Source organism: Daldinia caldariorum (genome assembly GCF_022478825.1).
Source record: "Daldinia caldariorum strain CBS 122874 unplaced genomic scaffold F4812scaffold_12, whole genome shotgun sequence".
Lineage (NCBI taxonomy): Eukaryota > Fungi > Ascomycota > Sordariomycetes > Xylariales > Hypoxylaceae > Daldinia > Daldinia caldariorum.
In genome coordinates this window covers 327,212-350,440 of record NW_025953048.1, presented here as the reverse complement: position 1 = coordinate 350,440, position 23,229 = coordinate 327,212, and the positions used below count along the sequence as shown (strand labels likewise).

At 48.2% G+C, this 23,229-nt stretch overlaps 7 protein-coding genes across 7 annotated transcripts; 3 read left to right on the top strand and 4 right to left on the bottom strand.

The window, feature by feature from the left end:
* Positions 1-2,715: 2,715 nt before the first annotated feature.
* F4812DRAFT_460660 (uncharacterized protein) lies at positions 2,716-4,661 on the top strand (the record flags this gene model as incomplete). Its single annotated transcript, XM_047937724.1, has 3 exons — positions 2,716-2,778; positions 2,843-3,007; positions 3,060-4,661. The coding sequence occupies 3 exons, from the start codon at positions 2,716-2,718 to the stop codon at positions 4,659-4,661; spliced, it is 1,830 nt and encodes a 609-aa protein (XP_047788702.1).
* A 2,006-nt stretch (positions 4,662-6,667) lies between these two features.
* F4812DRAFT_465693 (FAD/NAD(P)-binding domain-containing protein) lies at positions 6,668-8,680 on the bottom strand (the record flags this gene model as incomplete). Its single annotated transcript, XM_047938471.1, has 3 exons — positions 6,668-7,406; positions 7,518-7,892; positions 7,955-8,680. 3 exons carry the CDS (start codon positions 8,678-8,680, stop codon positions 7,041-7,043), a joined length of 1,467 nt encoding a protein of 488 aa, XP_047788701.1. The 3' UTR covers positions 6,668-7,040.
* A 365-nt stretch (positions 8,681-9,045) lies between these two features.
* Positions 9,046-10,729, top strand: F4812DRAFT_465691 (Extradiol ring-cleavage dioxygenase, class III enzyme, subunit B; the record flags this gene model as incomplete). Its single annotated transcript, XM_047938470.1, has 4 exons — positions 9,046-9,698; positions 9,838-9,866; positions 9,945-10,231; positions 10,363-10,729. Exons 1-4 carry the CDS (start codon positions 9,476-9,478, stop codon positions 10,727-10,729), a joined length of 906 nt encoding a protein of 301 aa, XP_047788700.1. The 5' UTR covers positions 9,046-9,475.
* Positions 10,702-13,458, bottom strand: F4812DRAFT_465687 (MFS general substrate transporter; the record flags this gene model as incomplete). The annotated part of the gene is made up of 10 exons (XM_047938469.1): positions 10,702-11,227; positions 11,317-11,366; positions 11,428-11,510; positions 11,591-11,658; positions 11,724-11,997; positions 12,070-12,256; positions 12,354-12,385; positions 12,455-12,768; positions 12,916-13,068; positions 13,180-13,458. 10 exons carry the CDS (start codon positions 13,456-13,458, stop codon positions 11,027-11,029), a joined length of 1,641 nt encoding a protein of 546 aa, XP_047788699.1. The 3' UTR covers positions 10,702-11,026.
* A 697-nt stretch (positions 13,459-14,155) lies between these two features.
* F4812DRAFT_77214 (PEBP-like protein) lies at positions 14,156-15,282 on the bottom strand. Its single transcript, XM_047939414.1, has one exon. The coding sequence runs from the start codon at positions 15,147-15,149 to the stop codon at positions 14,232-14,234; it is 918 nt and encodes a 305-aa protein (XP_047788698.1). The 5' UTR covers positions 15,150-15,282; the 3' UTR covers positions 14,156-14,231.
* Positions 15,283-16,345: 1,063 nt separating this feature from the next.
* Positions 16,346-17,853, top strand: F4812DRAFT_77201 (ribosomal protein L4). Its single transcript, XM_047939413.1, has 3 exons — positions 16,346-16,579; positions 16,664-16,763; positions 16,841-17,853. Exons 1-3 carry the CDS (start codon positions 16,496-16,498, stop codon positions 17,623-17,625), a joined length of 969 nt encoding a protein of 322 aa, XP_047788697.1. The 5' UTR covers positions 16,346-16,495; the 3' UTR covers positions 17,626-17,853.
* Positions 17,854-19,515: 1,662 nt separating this feature from the next.
* F4812DRAFT_77098 (uncharacterized protein) lies at positions 19,516-21,749 on the bottom strand. Its single transcript, XM_047939412.1, has 3 exons — positions 21,636-21,749; positions 21,267-21,411; positions 19,516-21,186 (listed from the first exon to the last, which is right to left on the bottom strand). Exon 3 carries the CDS (start codon positions 21,135-21,137, stop codon positions 20,106-20,108), a length of 1,032 nt encoding a protein of 343 aa, XP_047788696.1. The 5' UTR covers positions 21,138-21,186; positions 21,267-21,411; positions 21,636-21,749; the 3' UTR covers positions 19,516-20,105.
* Positions 21,750-23,229: the final 1,480 nt, after the last annotated feature.

Genomic DNA, 23,229 nt, shown 5'->3' with positions numbered 1-23,229 from the left:
GCGAATGATCGGTCAAGACTTTACAGGCAATTAGCTGTGGGTAAGATATACTCATCCCTGTAATTAGTAGTAGAATCGAGGATCGCTTAGTTATCGATCCCGGATACGCTTCTAGAACGATAGAAGCAAATTGCAATATCTACATCCGCGGTCAAGCCTATCCACTGGAGACACATCTGTTCGGACTGCGGTGCATGTCTACTGCATACGCATTACAGATAGTGGTGTCAAGTGATCCACACGGTTTAACTAACAACCACTTACACTTATATGTGCACAACACATGGGCATCGAACTAGTTGCAGAGAGCTGATTGACGAGTGGCCCAATAGGATAGCGAAGCCCCTGCCATGGCAAACTTTTACCTGTCAAGTTCTGTCAAACCAAGGTCAAAGCGTGCAGACAACTAGTAGTAGTAAGTGCCCAGGCTATCCCGTACATAGTAGAATTATTATATTATCCTCCAATAGGGGGCAGTGGAATGCTTCCATTGGCATTTAGACACTTATTAGTAGTTGCGATAGCTCTGCGGCCGCTGCTGCTGCGGCCATCATCATAGAGGAGAAAGGTGATGAGTGATGAGTGATTGGAACTAGCGGTGGCTTCATGCCCCTTTCCACTAGATCGTCCAAGTCCCAGGTTCTTGGATTGTTTATGCCCAGGTGATACCGTACTTTTGGATATACCACGTATCACTTTGTAATGTATTCTAGGTATGTGTTTTCTGCATTCAATTTTGGACCACCTCCACCTTCGATCTCGTATATTGGACCTCGTAAGAATTTGTAGCGTCTGAGCTGAGTTCTACACTATGGGCTCGCAAGTGGTTCTCCTTATGGGTTAAATCGATTTAGCATATCCTTAATCGTTCAAGTCGATCGGGACTTGTACAATAAAAAATGGAGGTAGTTGTCCGGTTGAAGCTAACCTTTACCACTTACAGATCAACTTACATGAAATTCACTTAATCCATCGACTAGTATGCAATCTATTATCGCCCTCCGCAAATACACTTACATAGTACATACATAACTAAATAGTAAAAGGCACTTAAAGCAAGGCCTGCATGTCTTAGGCGAAACACGTAACCAGGTCACCCCTGTAGCGAGTTAGGAGGTACGTACATGTACCTGTATCCTTTGCTATTTCTGAAACCATCTAACTAGGTTGTTTGTGCAATGTGGTTCCCAAAGCTTCCAAGGGTTCCGATTAAGAGTAGAAGTTTATGATTGGAGACTGAGAGCCGCCTTTATTACCGAGTAACTTTTACATGCCAACATAAAGTTCCTAATAAGAGGCAGGAGGTCGTAACCTAAGTGCTGACATTTACAACTCATAACACAAATAAAGGTTATTCATTGAATAAAATAGCATCATAGTTATTAATACGATTAACTAACTAGCCTAGCCTTAACTTTTAAGTCTTTGCAAAACGCCCGAACAAAAAGTTGTATATCCACTCGAGTCGGGAATAATTCCTTTTTCACTCTTCTTGTCCTATTCTCTTATTCGGCTTTTAAAGCTAGACCGAGGCTTTTCAACTTTTTTTTTTAAACTTCTTTTCTTTCCAGTTCCTTGCCAAGCTTCTGTGGGTTAGGTACTTCTTCTGTATTGCACGTACTCGAAGTTATCTAAGATACCTGGCAATTATAGGTAGTCTACGGGCTGCAGCAATATATGTGCATTTGAACTTACTTACTTTACGTCAGGTAGGTAATTGCCTTAAGCTCTAGAATTAATATCTATACCTCTAGGTAGTTAGAACTACTTTACCTTAAACACTTATACTTACTCCAATTGTATTACATGTATTTTACAAACATAGCTGCTGTAAATTCATCCTATAACGTGCAAATAATAGCAAATTACTCCCCTAGATTACTTTACGTACCTCTAACCCAACAGACTAAGAGGCGATTACGTACCTGTACCTAGATATGTCTCAGGTAATTTGCAGATCTTGGTAGGTGCCAAGTTCGCGACTGCGTAGAATTCTGGGCTACCCTCGCCCTAACTTTGGTACCCATGTCACCCGTACTTTGTACGACGGCCCTTTATTGCGCTAGACCTCGCTAGACCCTAGTAGGCATGCGCACCCAGCTAGCACCCATATGACATGCATTAAAATATAATTAATAATTTCTTAGGGGGTTTCTCTAGCTACCTCCTACCTTACCTAGTATTATAGTGTACGTTAAGTACATCTAACGGAGGGTAGCGACCAAAAGAGCGACAAGCCGACAAGCCTCGTTTCTCGTCAGCAATACTACATTCTCTCTTCTCATCACTCTTTTCTAAATCTTTAACTCGCCACTCCTTCTGCCCGGTTGGCCCTTATGTCTTCTGCAACTCTCATTACAACGTCCAATTAAAGAGTTACATTCCCGGAGAAAGAGAGAGAGAGAAAAAAAAGAAGGCCTTCTACATTTATTGGGAGGATTCGAGTTTCCCTCTAGTTTTCACATCTCCTTAGTTTTCGACTTTTTTTTTTCTCTTTTTTTTTTTAATTCCTGTAAAAGAAAGACCTATTACGTCTTTCTCCCATTGCCCTTCCATTTATTACAATATGCCGTGTTAATTATTAATGTCCCTTGTCCATCTTATATTCGATCTGTCGCTTGCTGCGCGCGGTCGTATAGTCCAAGGTGCGGCAGAAGCCTAACTGCATCGCGCAAATCCCCCCCACTGTAGCGACGTCAAACAGCACGATCAATCATGGAGGGTACTTTACTCGTCCCCCCCGATCGGGGTAGCATAATTGGGAGAGCTGCTTGGAAGGTAATGACCCGCCATAATCGCCATGTGCTCATCCTATAAACTTGGTGTGCTCATTTCTTCATAGCCTCGATATCTTGTCGTCGGTCCGCCCAAAGATACTAGCCAACCGAACACTGCTTTCTCCCAAGTCCTATCCGCCGCTCGTATCAAAGATTCCAGTAATCGATCGTCCAAATTGCAGACGAGAATACAGCCCGACCTCATCTACCTTTCGATATATAAAACAAAGGTAGGAATGGAAAGAAGCCGTCTAGTTTTTGGAAAATACTCATTTCTTGTAGGATGATTGGGAACCGGTTCAGCAGCACTCGATGGCCTCTATCACGAACTGTGTGGTTCAGAATGTTGCCTATCGGAAGCAAGGGCCAATCCTTCCGACTCTTGCTGTTCAGATATCTCCAGATCCCGCTACCGACAAGTTGCGAAAACGCCGATCGAGTCGGACCGCCGGCTTAACTACAACCAAGGAATCTGGACCGACAACGCTATGGTTCCGTCTCGGCGATGATCGCACATATACGCTAGAGGATTGGGCCAGTTACATACAATCGCTAATGCCGCCTGATGTACTTGGTAAACATCCGATAAGCCCGATCAGTCCAATATCGCCCTCTTTCATCAACCCCTTTTCTCCCTCGTCGTCCCGAGATACGGGTGAATTCTTCGGCACATCGAGTGGGAGCTCTTCTAAGACGTGGACGAAACGGCCTGGCAAATCCGGCCATGCGCACGCATCAAGTCGAGATGCCGCCACGACATACACCTCGGGGACACCAAGTATACGCTCGAACCGCAGCGATGTTTCGTCCTCTCATGCCAGCTCAATGGTTCCCATTTCCACAGGGTATACAGGGCAACATTACACGACTGTTCATCCTTCCGATCTTCCGTCCCCTGCGACTACAATTGGTGGTGAATATCAAGACCAATTTATTGAAGGATGGACATCAGCGCAAGGACGGTCATCCACTCTAGGTTCCCCTGTTAGGACGAGAGAAAGTATTAGTTCTGCGCCAGCTCAATTTTTACCTAGTCTTCATTCCAGCTCACCACCCGGCCAACGGGAAACCATATTAGATAGGGCATTTCAGTTACGCTGTATCCCCGGTTCGGACCGTGAGGTGCCTGGAGAAGAAAAGCTGAGCTCTATTGCTAGATTCGAGGCATTGATGCGTGAGGTAGAAGAGCGTCAGAAGGCTTTCGAGGCGGAAAAACGAATTTCTAGGGAGCCCCTCAAAAGTACTTCGGAGAAGGACGAAAGCGACGAGAACGACGGCGTGGACGAGGTTAACGAAGAGGACAGCGGTGGTGACGCTTTTGAGCAGGACTTAGGTGCTGACGAGATTGGACCATCTGCGCAAAGAGCGCTCCAGTTTATCGCTAATCGTCACAGTTCAGGGAGATCTCACCGGTCTCATCAAAGTGTCAGATCTGTGCCAACCTATCAAGAATCGAGTTCCTCCATCCATCGACCGCATACCGCCCATTCAAGATCACGACCCGCGGCTCAGCGGACGAATAGTCAGCCATATATCCCTACCGCCTCGCTCGACCTGACACTTATTCCTAGCAGGGTGCCAGAAGAACCGGTGACGAGGATAAATCATGAAAAGCGACAGTCGGTATCGGATGGCAAACGGCTTAGCTTCAATGAATTTACCAAACGGCTGAGTGGCACTAGCAGTCTCCTGCTTGTGCAAACGAACGCAAGCAACGGCAGCAGTCGGGGTAGTAGCGAAATTGACGGACCCCTGCAGATGACACCGCCAAGGAATGGTGCGTTGAGTCCCAGAGGCGGAGCCATGTCGCCCACCGAACGGGAAGAGCGATGTCGTTGGCGAGGTAGTGTCGGCGTGTTCGGCAACGAAGGAGGCTTCCTATGAAACAGGTGCCCCCTGATTATTGCGTATTCGATTCCTGAGGCTAGCGATTGAACGACCAGCACACGGCTACGGAAGTCGGGTCTCCCTCTGTATTTGATACCACGAATTTTTGCTTGTTTACGACTCTTCACGACGATTGCCCAAGAGCACAGCGATATGATTTCCGATTTATGGAGCATGACCAGTTCCCATGCATATTTGGAAATGTTGAGTAAAATTATTATTATTTTCCATTGGAATACAGTACGACGAATATTTGTTTTGAGTAGTTGGACGACGAAGAAGAAGAACCCTTGTCATGATTTCTGAGCTGAACCCAGCTCCTGTCTGATATCCATTTATTATTTTAGAAAAAGAGACTTTTTATTTGAAGAATAAGAATAGTCGATACCCTTGGGTTATCATGCAGATATATCAACCCATAATCGTATATTTATTTGTCTAGACCAAACGGCGCTCTTGTTTGCCCACGTTTTGTTGCGGTGTGATATCTTATGCCTCGCAGACTCCTATTTGTCTGTCAACCCGGAATATTGAATTCTGCATATGCATGGAATGCCAGTTTAGGTACGACTTACGAGTTTCACCAAAATCACGGCAACCTACCTAATCTTTCGGATGTCGACTACCTAAGTTGAATTTAGGTACGGATTGGGAGGCTCAAATACATCGGATCCGTAGGTACCTAACCTATCAACTATGTAACAGGTACCTAGGTAGTTAATTACTTTACCAGGTGAAACGGCGATACTACCTAATAAATTGGCGGACGACGATTCGGCCGCGACAATATCCCCATTCCGAAAATACGTCAAGGGGAAATATCGGCTTACATGCCCAAGAAGGCGTGGCGTTTCCGCGGCGAAACACTATACGCTATTAAAGCCACTCTAAAGATTCCCGAAGCCTAAGATCTCGTACGATCTTCTCGCCGTCGGCCTAAATCATCGGATAGCTTTGTACTTGCACAACGGTAAGATGGGGTTAAATTTAGACATTGGATTCCCACAAAGCCACAAGACACCAATGGTCTCGATTACCACCGGGGTCGTTTAGCAAAGTCAGTATACACCTATTGTCCCCGTATTTTCTTAGACTTCGGCTCATGGGGCTCTTTTCGGAATTGGCTTCTTTTCGACCAGGGCTTAGAAGAATGCCGCTAACTACCTAGGTAGCTTACATCGTAGCCGGCTATGTGGTAGTTTTACTGGGATAAAAACAGGCAGAATATCAACAGCCGCAGAATGTACATAGTATACCTTTCTTTGACCTTTCTCTCATTCTGGACATTAAAGAACTGAGCATATTACTTCCATCCCACCTTGGAATCTAAACAAACATTCCCCTTTATTAGGAGTAAAGGTATAAGAAAGGCTAGTATGCCGCGGCCGTTTGCTTACGAATAAGTTCGCAGGTAATTTATTCATAGGGTCTAGAGGCGGCGAATGGGTGGATGGTTTTTTAGGTCTCCGAAATTCGAACACTGTACAAATCCACCTCCTCGGCCGCTAGGGTATTAGTAAAGCGTCCCATAGACCCTGAAGATCGGAAAGAAACAAGGAATATCCCTCATATGTGAGGACTTTTTGAAGCTTTGACGAAGGCAATAGGTATCGCGACTTGGAAAATGTTGAGAGAGAAAGAGAAAAAAAATTTTTATGTAAGGTATCTTTACCTTTGAGAGCTTTATATTCCCACGTGTTAAGAATAAAATACTACCTAACCTAATATGTACATAATGAAAGGCCACGGACTAGAGGTACTTAATGTACTATGTAAGGTACAGTACCTGAGATTGGTAAATTTGTACTACTTGGGGGCCACATACCTTAGTATCGTACCGTATTTCCAGCGTCTGTTACCTAATCCCTGTTCTTCTTGATTGGTCGGTAAGCCGACCCCAGTACCATGGTCCCTGCGTAAGCCAGAAGCGGGCCCCCGAACTTGGAAAACTAGGTCGTGGGAAAGGGGACTCGGTTCGGATTTTTGGAACTAAACTCCTCTCAAAAAAAGAGGTGCTTAACTGCTAAATATTCCAATTCAGTCACACCAATTCAAACTATCACAACCGAGAGTCTTAGCGGCCTAATATTCTTCCCAAGCCTCAAGATTACTTTCAAAAATAGTCAATATTGGTTACAATTGTCAATCATACTGCCCCCTTGTGGTCCCATCGGATTGAGAAAGAATAAGCCCAATCTTCAATTATAAGTGGTTTAGATATATTAACATATATGTCGACTTAGGTTTAGATAGTTCGTGAACCCTATCTCGATATGGAAAAACAATATTCAGCTATCCTATCCTAGGCATAACCTACCTTACCTGTATATGGTCTTGTGCGAGACACCTATTCTTGATGTATCTACCAGAATATCATCATAGCTTCGCCTTCACAGCCCCCCTAGCCTCCTCTGCCCTCTTCCTCTTCCGCTGGAAACCTTCTATCTTATGAGTGACCATACCAGTCCATAGCTTCAGCCATTCCTCGTTAAAGGGGGGAAGTACACGGCCAGTCGTACCCGGAGCCGGCTCTCCGGCTATACCACGCAGGAACTCGAAGAAGGCGCCGTAGTCCGGTGCGATCGAGTAGTAATCTTTGCCGCCGCCGCGTTCCGCCACCCGCTTGCGCTCCCACTCTAGTTGCTCCGGGATGGGAGGAAGTTGTTTGGCTCGGCCCGCAAGGTGCCGTGCCACCGCAACCGCTTGCCATTCATACACCCTAAATGTGAAGCCGCCTCCAAGCTAATACAACCGAGCTGAGTTAGTCTCTTTTCTCCTCTTCTCTTCTCTTAAGACGGCGTGTCCCCTGAGATGCTAGGCTGGGTTAGGTTATGTTAGGTGGGAAAGACTTACCATTCCGACAAAAGTCAACGTCGGATCCTCAATATCCCACGTATGCTGGTAAACCCCGGGGAGGCGGCGATATGCGTTCCTTATCCGCTCTTGTACATGCTCAATGTACGGCACACTAAAAGTATACCCGGTTCCGAAAATAATATAATCAACCTCATCGAGAGTCGAACCGTCAGCAAAGGTGACGCGCCCAGTTTCCGAGTCTAGGTTTGTGATCTCCTTTTTGATGGCTATGTCCGGGTGTAAGAATGGCTCCCACCCGAAGGCCGGGATGGGTTCGCCTCTTAATGATGCATACACGGGGCTCTGAGCTGCCTCGAGAAGCTCGTGGACAACTTCGTGCGCCGATATAGAGCCGCCTACTACGATCACTCGCTACCATGCAATTGATATCAGCAACCAACTCCGAATTAGGCGGTGGGTATTCGCTTACTTACCTTCCCCTTAAATTTTTTACTGCTGCGGAAGTGCTTGCTGTGCTGTATCCTCCCAGGGAATTTCTTGTCGTACTCTATGAGGCCTGGTATGCTTGGGAACCACGGGACGTTGTAGTGCCCCGTCGCGACGACAAGGGCGTCGAACGTCTCTCTCCACCAATAATTCCTACCCGAGGATTCCTTCCTCAGCGTCAACACCCACTCGCTGTTTATCTTCTCGGCCCGCTCCACAGTCGTGTTTAGCTCAAGAAGCTTCTCGTGGCCGCCACGGGAGAATATGCCTTCAATCCACTCGCGGATCACCGTGTGGTGCCGGAAGGGAGCCCCGGGACCGTAATCAGCTAAGGTGCGGGGAGAGAGCTTGTTTGGGAAAGGCTCTTGAGTGTAGCTCATGATGGTCGGGGTGATGTTAGTATGCAGGTTCTCGTGGAGCGCCGTATCCGAGAAGCGCCGCTGGTGGCTGTTGATCTCATCGGACGGCAGCGTAACCGCCGGCAGCTGCTTCGGAATGGGGACAGCAACATCTGCCTTTCCCGATACCAAGTCTTCAAGGGACGGGATCGCCGTAGGTAGCTCAGGCGTGTAAACCCAAGTACCGCCGATTCCGGCCCGCCGGTCGAATACCTGGATCGTATCAAAAGCCTGCTCCTTGGCCAGCGCATCCGTAGCTATCGCACCGGCGGGCCCGGCCCCGATAACAGCTACACGCCGCGCCTTAACTGTCATGGTGGCCTATAATGATTATAGACTTGATAAGAATGGTCTAAATGTATGTCCAGGCACATAAGACGTCTTATCCCCTTTACAGCCTATACCTACGGGTTCACTCACGCTCACATATATGGCTTTGCCTTAAACTTTAAGGAGAAGAAGACCCGGAAATTGCAAAGAGACGGCTTTTATGTCGTAGCCATCAAGCCAATCCGCTCTCGTGAGGGGAAAAAGGCAGGGAAGCTTCGTTCACCGATAGGGATGCTGCATTGCGTGACACTTACCGCGATGGCGTCTGCGTTTGTCCCAAGCACGCCAAATAGGTTTTGGCCAGCTCGAATGGGACAGTGGGGATTATAGACATTATGGAGAAGTATGTGCTACTACCTACTCCTCTCTACTCCCCTCTGAACGGCCAGAAAGACGTGCGTTTCTTACCGGCCATTTCAGAATAGGTATCATTTAGAGGCTAGAAAACGGCGCAGGGTAGCGATCACGCCATCCTATACTATCTGCACGTAACAGACCTTTGCATGGCCGCATAGCGCTCCCCAGCTTCGCGACCCCTCTTACCTTCGGTGCGCTTTCCGATATGTGCTACAGAGGGTGGCGGGATCTTTAAAGTGAATAATATCCATGACATCCTGAAGGGGAAAAAAAGGTTGCCTACAAAATTACTTGCAGGAATAAGTAAAAATATAGCGAATAAATTTATGTTGCCTTAGGTACCTATATATGTGAGCTATTTATAACTGAGAAGAGTTATTTCTTCTTATTATTATTTTTCCTTCCCTAAAGCCGATCCCCGATATGCCGTCTGCCGTCACGCCCGACCGACCGCTCCCGGTGTACTTCATCGGACATGCCGGGGTGGGCTTGCTGTTTAACGAATCGCCGCAAAACCGGATCGTGCAGGATAATCTCCGCGCCGTCGGTGAGGAGATCCGCGCGATATCGCCCCGCCCGAAAGCCATACTTACTTTCAGCGGACACTTTGAGGCAGGGGAGATTCATGGCCCCGGGGTGATAGAAGGTAAGATTGAGCTCTCTCTGTCTGTTTATATAAGATGATTACCTAGTACATACATTAGGGGCCATAGTTGATACGTCGGTGATATATGCCTGGTATACATACATAGGTAACTAACATAAATAAAATCTCGCCTATGTAGTCAACGTGAAGAAAGAGACATATATCATGGTAAGGGGAATAAAGATTATTACTACATAGGAGGTTCCTATGGTAGGTGCCGACCTACTAATGCAACGTCAAAAACAGCACGATTTTGTCAACGATTTCCACGACTCGGCACCGTTCGTCTACGAATACGACTGGCCGCACAGAGACGCTCCCGAACTAGCAACCGAGGTCTGGAGACACCTGACCAAGTCCGGGATCAAGGCGAAGCGCGTGGAGCGCGGCATCGACCACGGCGTCTGGGTCCCCTTCAAACTCATGTTCCCGCCCGAGGACCCGCTCGATGTTCCCGTCGTCCAGGTGTCTACCTTCTACGGCTATGATCTGGAAAGTCAGATCCGGCTAGGGGAGGCTGTTGCATCACTTCGGTGAGTTTTTTTTTTTTTTTTTTTTCTTTTCTTTTTTAACTTTAAATCCACATATCTTAGGCACCTCATATTAGGTACATACATACATACCTTGGATACTAACACGAACTTCCTCTCATCCGCCGGCTTAGCAACGAGGGCTTCCTGATCGTTGCCTCCGGCATGGCGGTGCATTCGTTCGCCTCGATCGCCTCGATCCGCAGCGCGCCGTCGGAGGAAGCGCGGGACCTCGCGCGGCGGGAAGTCCAGCGGGAGTCGCGGGCCTTCGACACGCACCTCCGGGAAGCGGTTGCGAAGCGCGGCGCCGCGGAGCGCAAGGACGCCCTGCTGAAGCTAGCGTCGCTGCCGGAGTTCCGCCGCTCGCATCCCACCGTCGAGCACTTCACGCCGCTGCTCGTGGCGGCGGGCGCGGCGGGAGATGCGCTAGAGGGCGGGGTGCCGCTGGGTACGGATGTCGTCGAGCCGGGGATGTCGTATTTGAATGTGAGGTTTACGTAGGACTTGCTACGCCTAGGCTGTTGGGTTTATAGTAGAGGGGTTTCTGATTCTTGTACCCGTCGAATCATACACGAATGCTTTTAATGATTTTGCTTGCAATTTTGAGGATTAAGCATGAGGATAAACAACATGTCATTTCATGGGCGGTTATACCCGCTTACTTCGTAGAGCGATGGAGGTGTTTATTATGTAGGTACTTACGGGAAACTCCCATGAATAAGAAGAGTACCTAACCTAGGATCCCGCTCTGTCGAGATTCAACTACCCATCTGCATGAACCGTCCTAAATTTTCCCATCTACCAGTAATACCTGTATTTACGGCCCTTGCGATCCGTATACAGTGCCTCCGCCTCCAAAGCCGGCTCGTCGCGTATCTTCCTAGCGAACCGGCGATTCGACCGCTTGAACAGGGATGTTTGGACGATGAGCGTCGCAATCCACACGGCGCCGAGAGATAAGCACGCCGCCCACGCTCGGCGGTACAGGGGCGCGTCGGACTAAGGAGAAGGAGAGACGTGTTTAATAATCACCTAGGTACATACAACGCTCGGAACAGGGAGGGATATAGGGGCTGATTTCGACTTACTCCTCGGAATACTTGGTTTCCGTATGTCCCGCCCAAGTTAGAGCAGCCAACTAGAAACAGTGGTTAGAATAACAGCTCCAGCTAAGATAAGACGATATGGACTTCACGTACTATATACTGCGTATGCTATAGCGCGTTTCTGTGGCGTTTTCTGGTTCAGTGACAACCACGTGACATTTAAGGGCTGCCAACCTCTACAGTGCAAAGCGAGGTCAGTATACACCGTCCACAGGGAAAATAGGGGGAAGGGGGAAGAGGGGGCGGTGAATCTTACGGAGCGGCAACCGTCACGAGGTAAGCAGCGTAGAAGGACCACGAGGCCTCGGTAGTAACCGGGAGGTTCTTTTCGTTTTGTTAGCCGCGGCAAGACCGTTTCCAAGACAAGGATACAAATAAATAAACCCCACGTAAAGAGCTATCAGCCCGGCCATGGTCCAAACCGCGGAGAACATAATAGTATGGCCGAACCGCTTGTGCCGGTCTACGAGCCAGGACAATGCGAGGGCGAAGAGAGCCGATAGAACGGGTGCCGGGGCGTTGAGCAGATTCGCACGGATACTCGTGAAGCCGAGAGACTGGACGATGGTTGCTCCCCAGGTCGCTAACCCGCCGATGGATTGTAGGCCACTCAAGCAGATTATCAGGTACGGCCAGGTAGTCCAGCTGAAAAGTACGTCCGTTCTAGATAGGAGGTATGCTAGTGAATATAATTCTCTCTAACTTGGCAAGGATCTGAAAGGGAAGAATACTTACATGTCCTTAAGGCTAATGCTCATAGTAGCAGCTTGTCCCTTCGTCGGATCCGCTCTGATTATCCTCGCTACAAAGACGTCTGCTTCGCGCTCAGAGAGCCATCCGCGCCAGGGGACTAGGCCGCCTAGAAGACGATGTGTGTGGTGAGGGGACTTGGGAACGAGGGTGAAAGCTATAAGGCCGGTGGCTGTAATATAAGTGGGTAGATACCTGTCAGTAACTATCAAGATGAACGGTTATATCATGGCTAAAAAAATAAAAATAAAATCGATCGACATTCTCACCTATCGTAGAAACGCCACAAATAAGAAAAATCCTAGGCACAAGGACTATAATTAGCACTAATTAGGTATAACCACCCGAAACAACAACACAATTTACCTACCACTGCCACCCATGCAGCCCTCTCTCGCCCTCGATACCCAGGGCGCCGGCGCTTATCAGGGAGCCGAAAGCGGCGGAGACAGACGGGCCGAAGAAGAAGACGGTGGTGCGGCTCGCGAGCTCGTCCTGCGTGTACCAGCGCGAGAGCACGTACAGGCTGCCGGGGATGAACCCGCTCTCGGCGAGCCCGAGGAACAGGCGCGCGGCGTACCACCCGCCGGCGTCCCGCACGAACATCTGCAGGGCCTCGACCACGCCCCAGACCACGACCTGTAGCGGGATCCAGTAGTGCGGGCCCACGCGGTGGAGGATGATCTGACGGGAGTTAGTTGGGTTATAGTTCCCCGTCGTATAAAGAAGAAGGAGAAAAAAAAAAGAAGAAAAAAGAAGAAGAAAAAATTGGGCGTAAGAGAAGGAAGGGGAAGGAAGGGGGTAGGTAGGCGGGTAGATATATAAGCTCACGTTAGAAGGGATCTCAAGCAGCACGATGCCGAACCAGAGCAGCGAGACGCCCGTGTTCGCCTGGTCCCGCGTCATGTGGGTGTCCTTCAGAAAGGTCGATGTCAGGACGCCCGAGACGTTGGTGCGGTCGATGGCCATCCACGTGAACATGAGCTGCAGCGCAAGTTAGACAGGTTAGGTGCCTAATTCAGAATAATTATATGATGAGGATATGATATGTACGTGGGTCTATAAGTGGTGCAGTGGGTATAGATACCTACGTACGGCGAATATAGGAAGAAACAGGCAATCCGCCTTACGGACGACACGCCTCTGCTCTTCTTCCGTCCAGCTGACGAGGACCTGCTGGCCATTCTTTTCGATATGCTGGTGGAAGTACAGATTACCAGTCGAACCTCCAGATTCGCCGTCGGACGAAGTCACTAATCCCTCTTCCTTCCCGTCTACACCGGTTTCGGCAATTAGCTGCGCAGCCGTCTTAGTCGACGCCGTAGCCGTAGTTGTAGCCGCGACTGCTAGGGATTCCGTGACTTGGGACGCCATGCTGTCTGTATATCTGGGAGATTCAGAATGGCATACCAATCAATTAGTCAATCGATCAACAAGTATAAATCGCGACAGACCCAACGATGCGGAACTATGCGAGTCGATAGCGAAGACCCTAACTACATCTACTGAAAAGTACCAGGACTGATAGGCGAAGGGTTCCAATGCGACACAACTGACATGTGCGTACTTTTTGATAAGTGTAGGGCTTTAAAAAAGCACCCCAAAACAACGATAGCTCGTTTGTCCGGGGCGGCGAACTTATCGTTCTTTTTGGGAAGCCATGCCGATTCGACCATTCCAACTCTCGATGCTGCGATGCTAGATAACGATTAGCATAGCATGCTGCAGCAGCGTACGTTATTCTGGTTCGATGGTGTGTGATGTCGTCTTCAGCCCTGGGAATATCGCAATAATTGTGGGGTTAGTATGCCAAACCCCGAAAATACTATGTAAGTCGATTATAGAAGATGAAGATATTCGTTGATCCTCGGGTTTAAAGGTGATGAATACCTGTCTGCGCAAGAAGGTAGAGACCTGCCTAGGTACCTAACACAAACTTTTATAATTGATATAAAAAGGGGCGATTCAACTAAATTTAAGCCTTGGTTTGAATAGAACTTCACAATTTCCACTATTAAAGGGGGTACGCAAGTTCAAGGGGTCGATTGTATACCGCGTCACAACTAGGTTTTGATGCGACCACGGTCCATCTATCATTCGTCTCTTTTGGTATATGTACATATGATACATTAAGTCCGATAATATAATTATCGACGGCCATGAGCGTAACCATAGATCCTCTTGCTGTACTTCCATAAGCTTCTGTACTTGGGCTTCTGTCTCTTGGCTTCCCATCCCCTTGGCTTCTTCTCTTCCTTGAGAGAGTACACCCTCTTGAACTTGAATTGGATATCGGCACCAGGAATACCGGCCTTCTCCATGACAGCGGCGGTATTCTCATCCCAGATAGTCCGGAAGATGTTAAAGCCAACTGGTGTGAGACCGAACTTGTCTCGGTAACTCTTGAGACTGAATCCGTCTCGGCTGGAGTATAACTCCCGCAACTTCTCAATATCCAAGTTCTCCCCTGGCTTTTGTTCTAGAACAAACACCGATAATCTGTGGTACGGGGCGCCCTTTTGAGAGAATGCCGGGAGCCACGGTACGGCGAGTTGGGTCTCCTTGTTGACCTTACCTAGGGGTAGAGAAGGCTGGTTGGGAGAGATAGGGACATTTGCCGCAAGATAGTGACACCGCCTATCAAAAGAGTCCGTCTCCGCGTTGGGAACATCTGAGTCCATAACTACAACGGAGACAAGACGTTCGCCCGGATTGAAGACTTGAACTTTCAAGCGAGGCGGCACCTCTGTAATCTTGGAATTAAGGATTTCACCGGGAGTAACCTTGATTCGTCGGAAGAAAAGTTGAACATCCGCGATGGGCTCAAACTTGGGCAACACATCGGGAACAATGTTGAGCTGCTTGATACGTTGCGTAATGATACGATAAGGCATGCCACGCCATTTACGCTCAGCATAGTATCGGTAGATGGGCTTGTCCATGTCGCCTGCATAATTGTTAGCCCTTACATAGATACTGTAATCAAATCTCACAAAAAAATAATGGTGTTTTCTTAGGACCAATGAGACTTGAGCAGCGGCAGCAACAAACAACAAAAAAAACATACAACACCAGGGATTCGCTGGTCGTCACCGACCCAACTACTAATCTGGCAATATCCGGCTTATCTATGGGAGAGCGGACGGGATCCCGAGTTTTCCAGATTTTATGGTCGTATGTGATTGAATTGTCGGTTATTCCTTCTTATAACCCAGGCTGATTGCCAAATCCACTCCAGCTTCAGAAACTCTGAGGTTTCGAAGTTGGTCCCACCCCCCTATCATCCCACGGCATCCCAGTAGTATAAAAACAAGAAAATTGGCATTAAAAAATCAAAGCAAAGCCCAATGGCTTGAAAAGCATTTAGAAAAAAAAAAAAACTTACCAAGACCATCCTCGAATCTCCGCTTAACGATGGGATCGTTAACATCGGCCAGAATCTTGAGCTGCTCTACCCACTTCCTCAAGCTGGCCAGGCGCATGTTCTTCTTGCGCTCGCCTCCGGGGACCTGGTCGGCCGGGGTTTCCTCGAGCCTCTTGATCTTGGCCAGCTCCTTGGCGATGGCCTGGATCTTCTCCTGGCGGTCCTCCTGCAGGATCTTGCGGGCCTCCTGGAAGCACTGGTAAGGCAGCTGCTCGAAGGGCACGTTCTCCGAGGTACGTATGGCGGCACGCCGACGCCGCGATCCGATGGGCGGCGCACCCATGCGCATGAGCTTCCACTCGGCCCAATGCGCCGTCGTAGTCTCCCGGTCCATCAACCGCTCCTTCATGCGCACTTTTCCGGGTTCTGCCGCGTTGGCGCTGGCCGCCTCTAACCTCTCTACCGAGGTCGTAGCATCCTTTGGCGGAGTAGTGGTAGTGGTAGTAGTAGAAGTAGGAGTATTGTTTGTGTTTGCGGTTGTAGTCGTAGTCGTAGTCGTAGAGCCGTCCTCATCCTGTCGCACTGCGCTCCTCGAGAAAGACCGCGAGAAATGCGATGCGCTCTGGAGGAAGAGGCGGTCTTGTCGAAGAGACTGCACGAAGGGCCTCGCGACCCTCTGACAGCTCGACATGGCTCGGCTACGTCGAGGGCTGTGGTTTGGTGGTGGGTTTATAATAGAGGAGGGAAGATATAATCGATTAGAAAAGACGGAACTTTTTGAAGCTTGGAGTCTCCACTATAAAATTAAAAGGTTGAAATCTTAGTGGACGATACCACTCCGTCCTTGTAAGGCCTGTGTCCCGCCAAATGTCTATCGATAAAATCAAATCGAACAAATGGAAGTACCTACCTAGGTCCTAGATTACCTTAAGGTACGTACCCCCTCTCTAGCTTCAATCTTTTAATAATTTTTCCGGGGTTTCAATTGATTCGATTGACTTTCTTGCACTCTTCAATTTGTGGTGTGTTATCGACATCCTCGTCGGCATGGCGAGCAAAGGCGTAAGGTGTCTCAACGAGGCCCTCAAGGGTCTAAGCTTATCGTCGCAAACATGCAGAGAAGCCGTTTCAGTGCGTTCTATCCTTTACTTATACCTTTTTACTTTATACCTTTTACTTATAAATAGTGGGCGTGGCTGCTAACGAGAGGTCCAGCATCGGATACCGTCGTCGACGTTTACTCGATCGATGGCGACGGAGGCTCCTCTACCTAAAATTACCACCTCGGTAGAAGCAGACTCGTTATGGAGACCAGGTATATACACACATATACACGCACAAACCCTCTTATAGGTACGCCTCGATTAATGCTGACAACGACATAAATTACAGCAACCACGGTTCCCCTAACCATCTTCAACTTCCCGTCCTTCGAGCCGCAGCGCCTCGAGTCCTGGTCCACGAAGCACCTGAACCTACCGCTGCGGCGCGACATCCTGCACCTGGCGGTCGTGTACGAGGGGGACAACACGCGGCAGGGCACGGCGTCGACGAAGACGCGGTGGGAAGTCGCCGGTTCGCACAAGAAGATGCGGCCGCAGAAGGGAAGCGGCCGGGCGCGCCTGGGCACGCGGCAGTCGCCGATGCTCCGGGGCGGCGGCAAGGTGTTCGGCCCGAAACCCCGCGACTTCGGGACCAAGCTGCCGCGCAAGGTGTACGACCTGGCCTGGCGCACGGCCCTGAGCTACCGGTACCGCCGGGGCGAGCTCGTCGTGTGCCAGGACGGCATGGAGCTGCCGCTGCCCTCGGAGTTCGCCGACCTCGTCGCCGCCGGCGCCCTCCAGGACGAGCTCCAGCGCACCTTCAAGGCCAAGTGGGTGCGGCAGGTGCTCGACGCCAACGAGTGGGGTAGGCGCTGCGGCCGCAGCACCTTCATCACCACGTCGCCCAGGCACAACCTGTTCGAGGCCCTCGAGGAGGTACCGAATTACGGGCGCGCGCTCGAGATCGACGACGTCGACGTCAAGAACTTGCTCGAGACGGGCCGCTTGGTTATAGAGAGGGAGGCGCTCAAGGAGCTGATCGAGAGACACCAGAGCGATCTGGTCGCGAGAGTGCACGTTACCAACGTCGTGTTGCCAAAGGCGCCGGAAAGTGGCAAGGTGCTAGTAGAGTAGGTAGGTAGGATAAATCCACATAGGGCAGCTGGGGGGTATTGATCTCTCATTGTAAATATCTGGCTGTACATTATTTTGATGCCTTCATCGCTGCCTTTAGCAGGACCCACTAGTCCCGCGTACAAACACCGTCAAAAGTTATTGTGACTATTGTTTGGAAATTCTACGACCAAGTCTAGCATTTGTAAACTTTCCCGTACTTTAGTAATAAGAGGCTCTATATTAGAGTGCATCTACGTATTCTTGGCTGCTTGCTATTGATAAAAGTTGAATGTCGCTGTCAACGTTGAACTGGTTTAGGTATTTATAACCTCAAATTGCGCCCAGCAAAAAGATTCAATAACAATTATCACGAAGCCAAGATAGTTACTACAATATGATGTACCTAATATAGCACTTCCGTTACGAAAAACTTGGTGATATATCAATTACTAATAATATATTTTTATTGATAAATAAAGACATGATATCAATTCATAAAATAAACCAGCTACCTAGATAGATAGTTCTGACAAAAAATAAATAAATCGAAAAATAAATAAATAAAAATCGGGTGTAACTATCCGGGACGTAAGTACCTGACGTACCTAGTTGTGGCGCCGAGTACATGACGCCGATCGTTGATATCACACCCCATGCCTCCATACCTCATACCTACCAGCCTACCTTACCGCTACAAGGAGGGGGAGATGTCGTTCCTAGCCCCTTCCAGTTCACGTACCTATGCTCCAACTTTCCCGCGCCTTGGATCACGACGCACGCATTACGCGTAGGTTATTCTCTCGTTATTGCCACGTTAGTTAGGTTAGGTAGTGGCGGGCTGCTGTTAGCCGGGCGCCCGCCTGGATTGGATTTTCGAAAGGGGCCCAAAAGGTCTGTGGTTGTTGAGTGTTTGAGGAGAGGTAATGATGTGTCGCGGAAGTGAAGTCATCAATACCTACCTAGACCCTCTCGCGCCACCTATGACGGCGTATGAGAGGTGCTCAAAGTAGGTGATCCGGATATCTTGGCCTATTATATGAGATGTGGTTGACTGGTAGATACGTAATGTGTAGGTAACTACCAAACCTGGGTATTTAACATCCATGTTTTCACTTTCCTTTAGGGGGATTTTGTCGCTGTCATTTGATTCTTACAACTACCAACTTATAAAAACCTCATTGTTATCCCCGTCTTTCCCTAGTTTAGGTACTCTATAGGTATCTTCATCTCACATATATGAATATGATCTTGCAAATGCGGTTGTTCATCTTACCTTTTGTTATATCATTACCAGATGGACATTACCGGAATTTAACTGAACGAACGTGACCAAACATGGGATTATTAGTCCGTACCAAGGGCGCTTGGTGGTTGAAGCTATTAATCATCGACCGAAATGCCGTTTCAGCATTTCGAGGTGGCATGGCCTCCGGGATACGACTCCTCCTAATGATAACAGCTTGGTTTGGATGGACTGGCCTACCGATATCACCTCTAGGAGGTGGTTAACTGAACGAACTACCTAGTCGCAGACGACGCCAGAGGAAATAGTTTTGTCAACAGTGGGACCAGGTCGACTTACCTGGAGGCGCGCTTTTTCTATACAATTTCTGGTTTCAGCTGTCGTTGACGAATCGTATGCTACAATGGCCTCGGAGTTGACGCCGTTGCCGAATCACATACTACGGAGTCAGCATACACGGTCCCTTCCGAGCTAGGGATCAGGAGACTTGAAATCTCGTGGCATCGGAAGTAATCTTCGCCACTTCTCCCATTTAATGTTGGAAATCCCATCATGGCTTCCCATCGTGGTTTTCCAACATGTAGGGTATCCTTATTTACCTCTACCTTTGGGAAGTTTGGCGAAGATTACTTTATATATTGGCATTTCCCCCCTCAACGGGAACAGGCTCACGACCCGCCTGGGACTTGTACAGAGTTAGCCGTGTACGACACCCGCGGTGACGAAGAGTGCACCCGAGCTGATTAGGGATAATCTCATTCGGTCATTATTTCCTAGTCGATCCAAAATACACGGGTTGACATTAAAGGAGAGTCCTTTCCTCTCTCTCATGCTTCTCTCCTAACCTTCGTAGCCTAAACCTTCCCGAGACCGAGGATATCGAGGAGAGCAAAACCATCAGAATATTCATCATCATAATTGATCCTTTTTCCTTTGCGAGATTTTTGCATCGTTACACATTCTGCAAAAAGAAAAACCTTGAAGTCGAAGAGAAAGAAAACAAGCAGGAATAGCTGACTAAAATTCCTTGCAGGAAACCCCTTTTTCTCCGCAAGAATGCGAAAACGCCATTTGTATATTTTATCGCTCACCAATTTCATCAGATATACGTACCGGCATTGTTGGCTATGATTGAGCTTGTGCTTCGACGAAACTGAAAGGGAACAGCTGTGAAGTGCTCGGAGCTCTCGGGTATAAGGGATATACCGCTCGAAATCTGCGTATAGTTCCCCCGCCGTCTTTTTATATGTCCATTTCAGCCTTCCCAAACGGTGGGAATTTGCAAAGATTCGTTTGACATTGGTGTTTCCCCGAAGCCAGTGGCGTCTTCGGCCGTCGAATTTTGCAAGGCGCTTATTGGATATGACCCCTCGCACGGGACCGGCTCCGCCATCCCCGGGAAGTTCGACATCAGACCCGGGCGGTAGAAGATAGGTGAGGACGGCATGAAAGCCCCGGGATGGAATGATTGCGATGGGGTCACTGGGCTCACGAGGCCCGCCTCGTGCATTGCCGAGGATCCCGCAGTGGAAGAGATGCTGTCATGACGATCCAGTGGCTTAGGGGTAAAGCCTAGATCGGTTAACATCTGGTTGTATCTGTCGCTTGCTCCCAGTACAAAGCTCTTTGCCTCATTTTCGATCCACCTGTCAATGTTGGGGTCGCTGCAGTTGGCATGATCCATGAGTTGCGATTTTATGAGGCTAATCTCATTTTTCAAGTGGCTATACTCTTTCTTGAGGTCGTTGTGCTGACTCTCTAAGTCAAACCTTGTCTCCTCCAGATCTGCTACCCATTCTTTTTTCTTCTCTCTGCACTTGGTCGCCGCGGCACGGTTCCTCTCTAGAAACTTTTTCCTATTGGCGGTGTTGGCGTTTGAATTGAGGTCGGCGTTAGCTTGTTGTTTCCGTTGTCGCGTCTTCTTATTGGGAAGGTCTTCAGGCGTTACGGTTCGTTGTGACAGGTGAGTTTCTGGCGTTTCCGACGATCCGGTTGACAATCCGGGCGTTTCAAGTTTGTCCGATTGAGATCGTGACGACGTCGATCGAGTTTTGGTACGGCGACTCGCAAGTCTTTCAGAGGCCCGAATGTGAGTTGGTCTTATTAGCGAGTTTGATGAGCGAGTTTGGGCCGGTGATGCGTCAACGGAGGGTCCACCAGGCTCGCTGCCACATGGGGCATCTGAATAATTGCCGACTTGGTTCATTATGCTTAAGCTATCTGTGATATCGCCCGCAGATTGTTGGTTATCCGGAATGTCAAAATTAAAAAAAGCCCGACGGTTCATACATACTTACTACTAATCGTTGAACGATATCCTACTTAAGGATGTCTCCCTCGAGGCGCTATCAGCGGGTAATATATGGTAAGGCATGAACAGTGCGACGCGGGTTTAAGAGATTGGTTTTTCAGTTACCAATAGCTGCGACTCATAAAGGTGGCTTGTCCATTCGAAAGTTGGGCTTGGAGGAAACAGACATGCCAGCCAGCATATGCGAGTCAACCAAAGTTGTTTTATGTCATTCGAAGCACCAAAAGCAAATGACTTATTTAGCAGGTTTCTAAAGTTGTGTTAGAGTTTTTTAATGTTCGATAACTTGTTATGAGGTATGCTAAGCTTTGGGTAGGCCTATGGAAGAATCAAAGGGGGGGAAGGGAAGAGGAGAGAGATGTACACTGACACGCTGACAGGTTAGTAGGAGTGGACCAGGGGGAAGAGGTATCTTCGTATGCATAACACCGCTACCCAAACACCGCCCAAGGTATTAACTTCCAGGTTACTTACATTTTGGTACATGGTCCGAGGTACACTACGTATACGGTCGAGTCGTGGGTCTCCCTCACTAGAGGTAATCATACGTAATAGATGTGATTTATTAACCTGCGATACCCTTCCGACCTCCTGAGCTTATTATTAAACCTCTATATCTTTATTTTCCAAGTTACAGCACGAATACGGGGCGGAAGCGCCAGCCAATTTTTGCAGGTACAATAATACAATTGCTGGACGAAACCTTTGTTAACTCTTCCCCCTCGAATGGTATTCTATGTTTCGTTATTCCAAACACGGCCATATTTGCCACATTTTCTATATACTACATATAAAGGACGGCTTATCAGAGCTGTTCTAGGCATTATCCCGAGTTGGAGTAGTGTGGTAAGGGGCACATCCCGAACGGCGTCTCATGTGGGACTGACAGCCCTTGACAGCGGTTAGCTGGAAGCGCCCCGGAAGTGTAAGCATACATCAACCATGATCCTGGAGCGGGCGGTTGAGATCTAATCTCACCTAGATCGTTTTTACCTACGTACCTATTCAGATTAAGTACATATATTAAGGCGGCAACGGTGGCTTCGGAGGTTAAGTACTGCTTGTGAGGATTTTTGTTAGGAGTACATTCGTTCAAAGTATGCCAAGCCCGCGCAAAAGCTACATAATCCGCCCTTACGTATTTTTTTTCTAGTGCAATAAACTTCAGTCCGTAAAGTTAAGCAGGTACACCATCCCACACGCGTAATTACACTCTTGACAAGATTACTCTTAGGCGTGGATGAAAATCCTTTACGAAGCAGAAGCATTAGCTAAAATTAAGTTACCAACTAGATACTTTATTTTATATTTAATAACAAGTAGAGCTTGTAAGCATTAAATAGCATCTAGGTCGCTTAGTATCATAGTGCAGATGTCCCGAGCAGTTATGCTACTTAACGACAGCAGCAATGTAACTACTAACTGCAAGGATATAGTACCTGAATTGCTGATAATATTTATTATATGCCAGCAAGGTCAAGCCCAACGGATATGGTAGCAATGATTGGTATTTGTTGTATAGGGGCTTGTTCGTTGGGTCTGGAAATGGATGCATCACCGCCCCGGACAGACGGACAGACTGGTCCGGGGCTCATATGTGAGCAGGGGGTGTACACAGCACGACCATGTCATAGAATCGTTCTAGGAGGTTAGATTCGATGGAGACAAGATTTATAAGTGAGTGGATCCTCTGTGAACTCGACAGCCTAACCCTGATGGAATCAATACATTCACGTATTATGTGATACCTACTTCGTAAAGCGTGATGCTTAAGTAGAATCAACAGGGTCCAAAAAGTAATCACGTTTTCACCTCGACAGTAATTCAAAAATAAACAAGTTATACTACGAACTCAAAATACGTAACCTTAGGTAGCTTGTTAAGCCAAATCAATTTCATTTGTTAGTACGTTTCTCCTCGGATAATCGTAGCAATGCCAAAGCTAATAATTGACTAATTGATTATCACGACAGCCGGATAAATGCTAGGCATTTCTTATTCTGTAACTCTATATTTTAGTTCCTGAGAGAACCAGGGATATTACCTATATTCCTCCATCATTCTACAG

Excerpts from the sequence above, each read along its gene's own strand:
- F4812DRAFT_77214 (XM_047939414.1), bottom strand. The coding sequence starts at position 15,149 with ATGTTTTTTTTGTTGTTTGTTGCTGCCGCTGCTCAAGTCTCATTGGTC.
- F4812DRAFT_77201 (XM_047939413.1), top strand. The coding sequence starts at position 16,496 with ATGGCGAGCAAAGGCGTAAGGTGTCTCAACGAGGCCCTCAAGGGTCTA. Across the intron at positions 16,580-16,663 it reads CATGCAGAGAAGCCGTTTCA|CATCGGATACCGTCGTCGAC; the intron begins GTGCGTTCTATC and ends CGAGAGGTCCAG. Across the intron at positions 16,764-16,840 it reads AGACTCGTTATGGAGACCAG|CAACCACGGTTCCCCTAACC; the intron begins GTATATACACAC and ends CATAAATTACAG.
- F4812DRAFT_77098 (XM_047939412.1), bottom strand. The coding sequence starts at position 21,137 with ATGAACCGTCGGGCTTTTTTTAATTTTGACATTCCGGATAACCAACAA.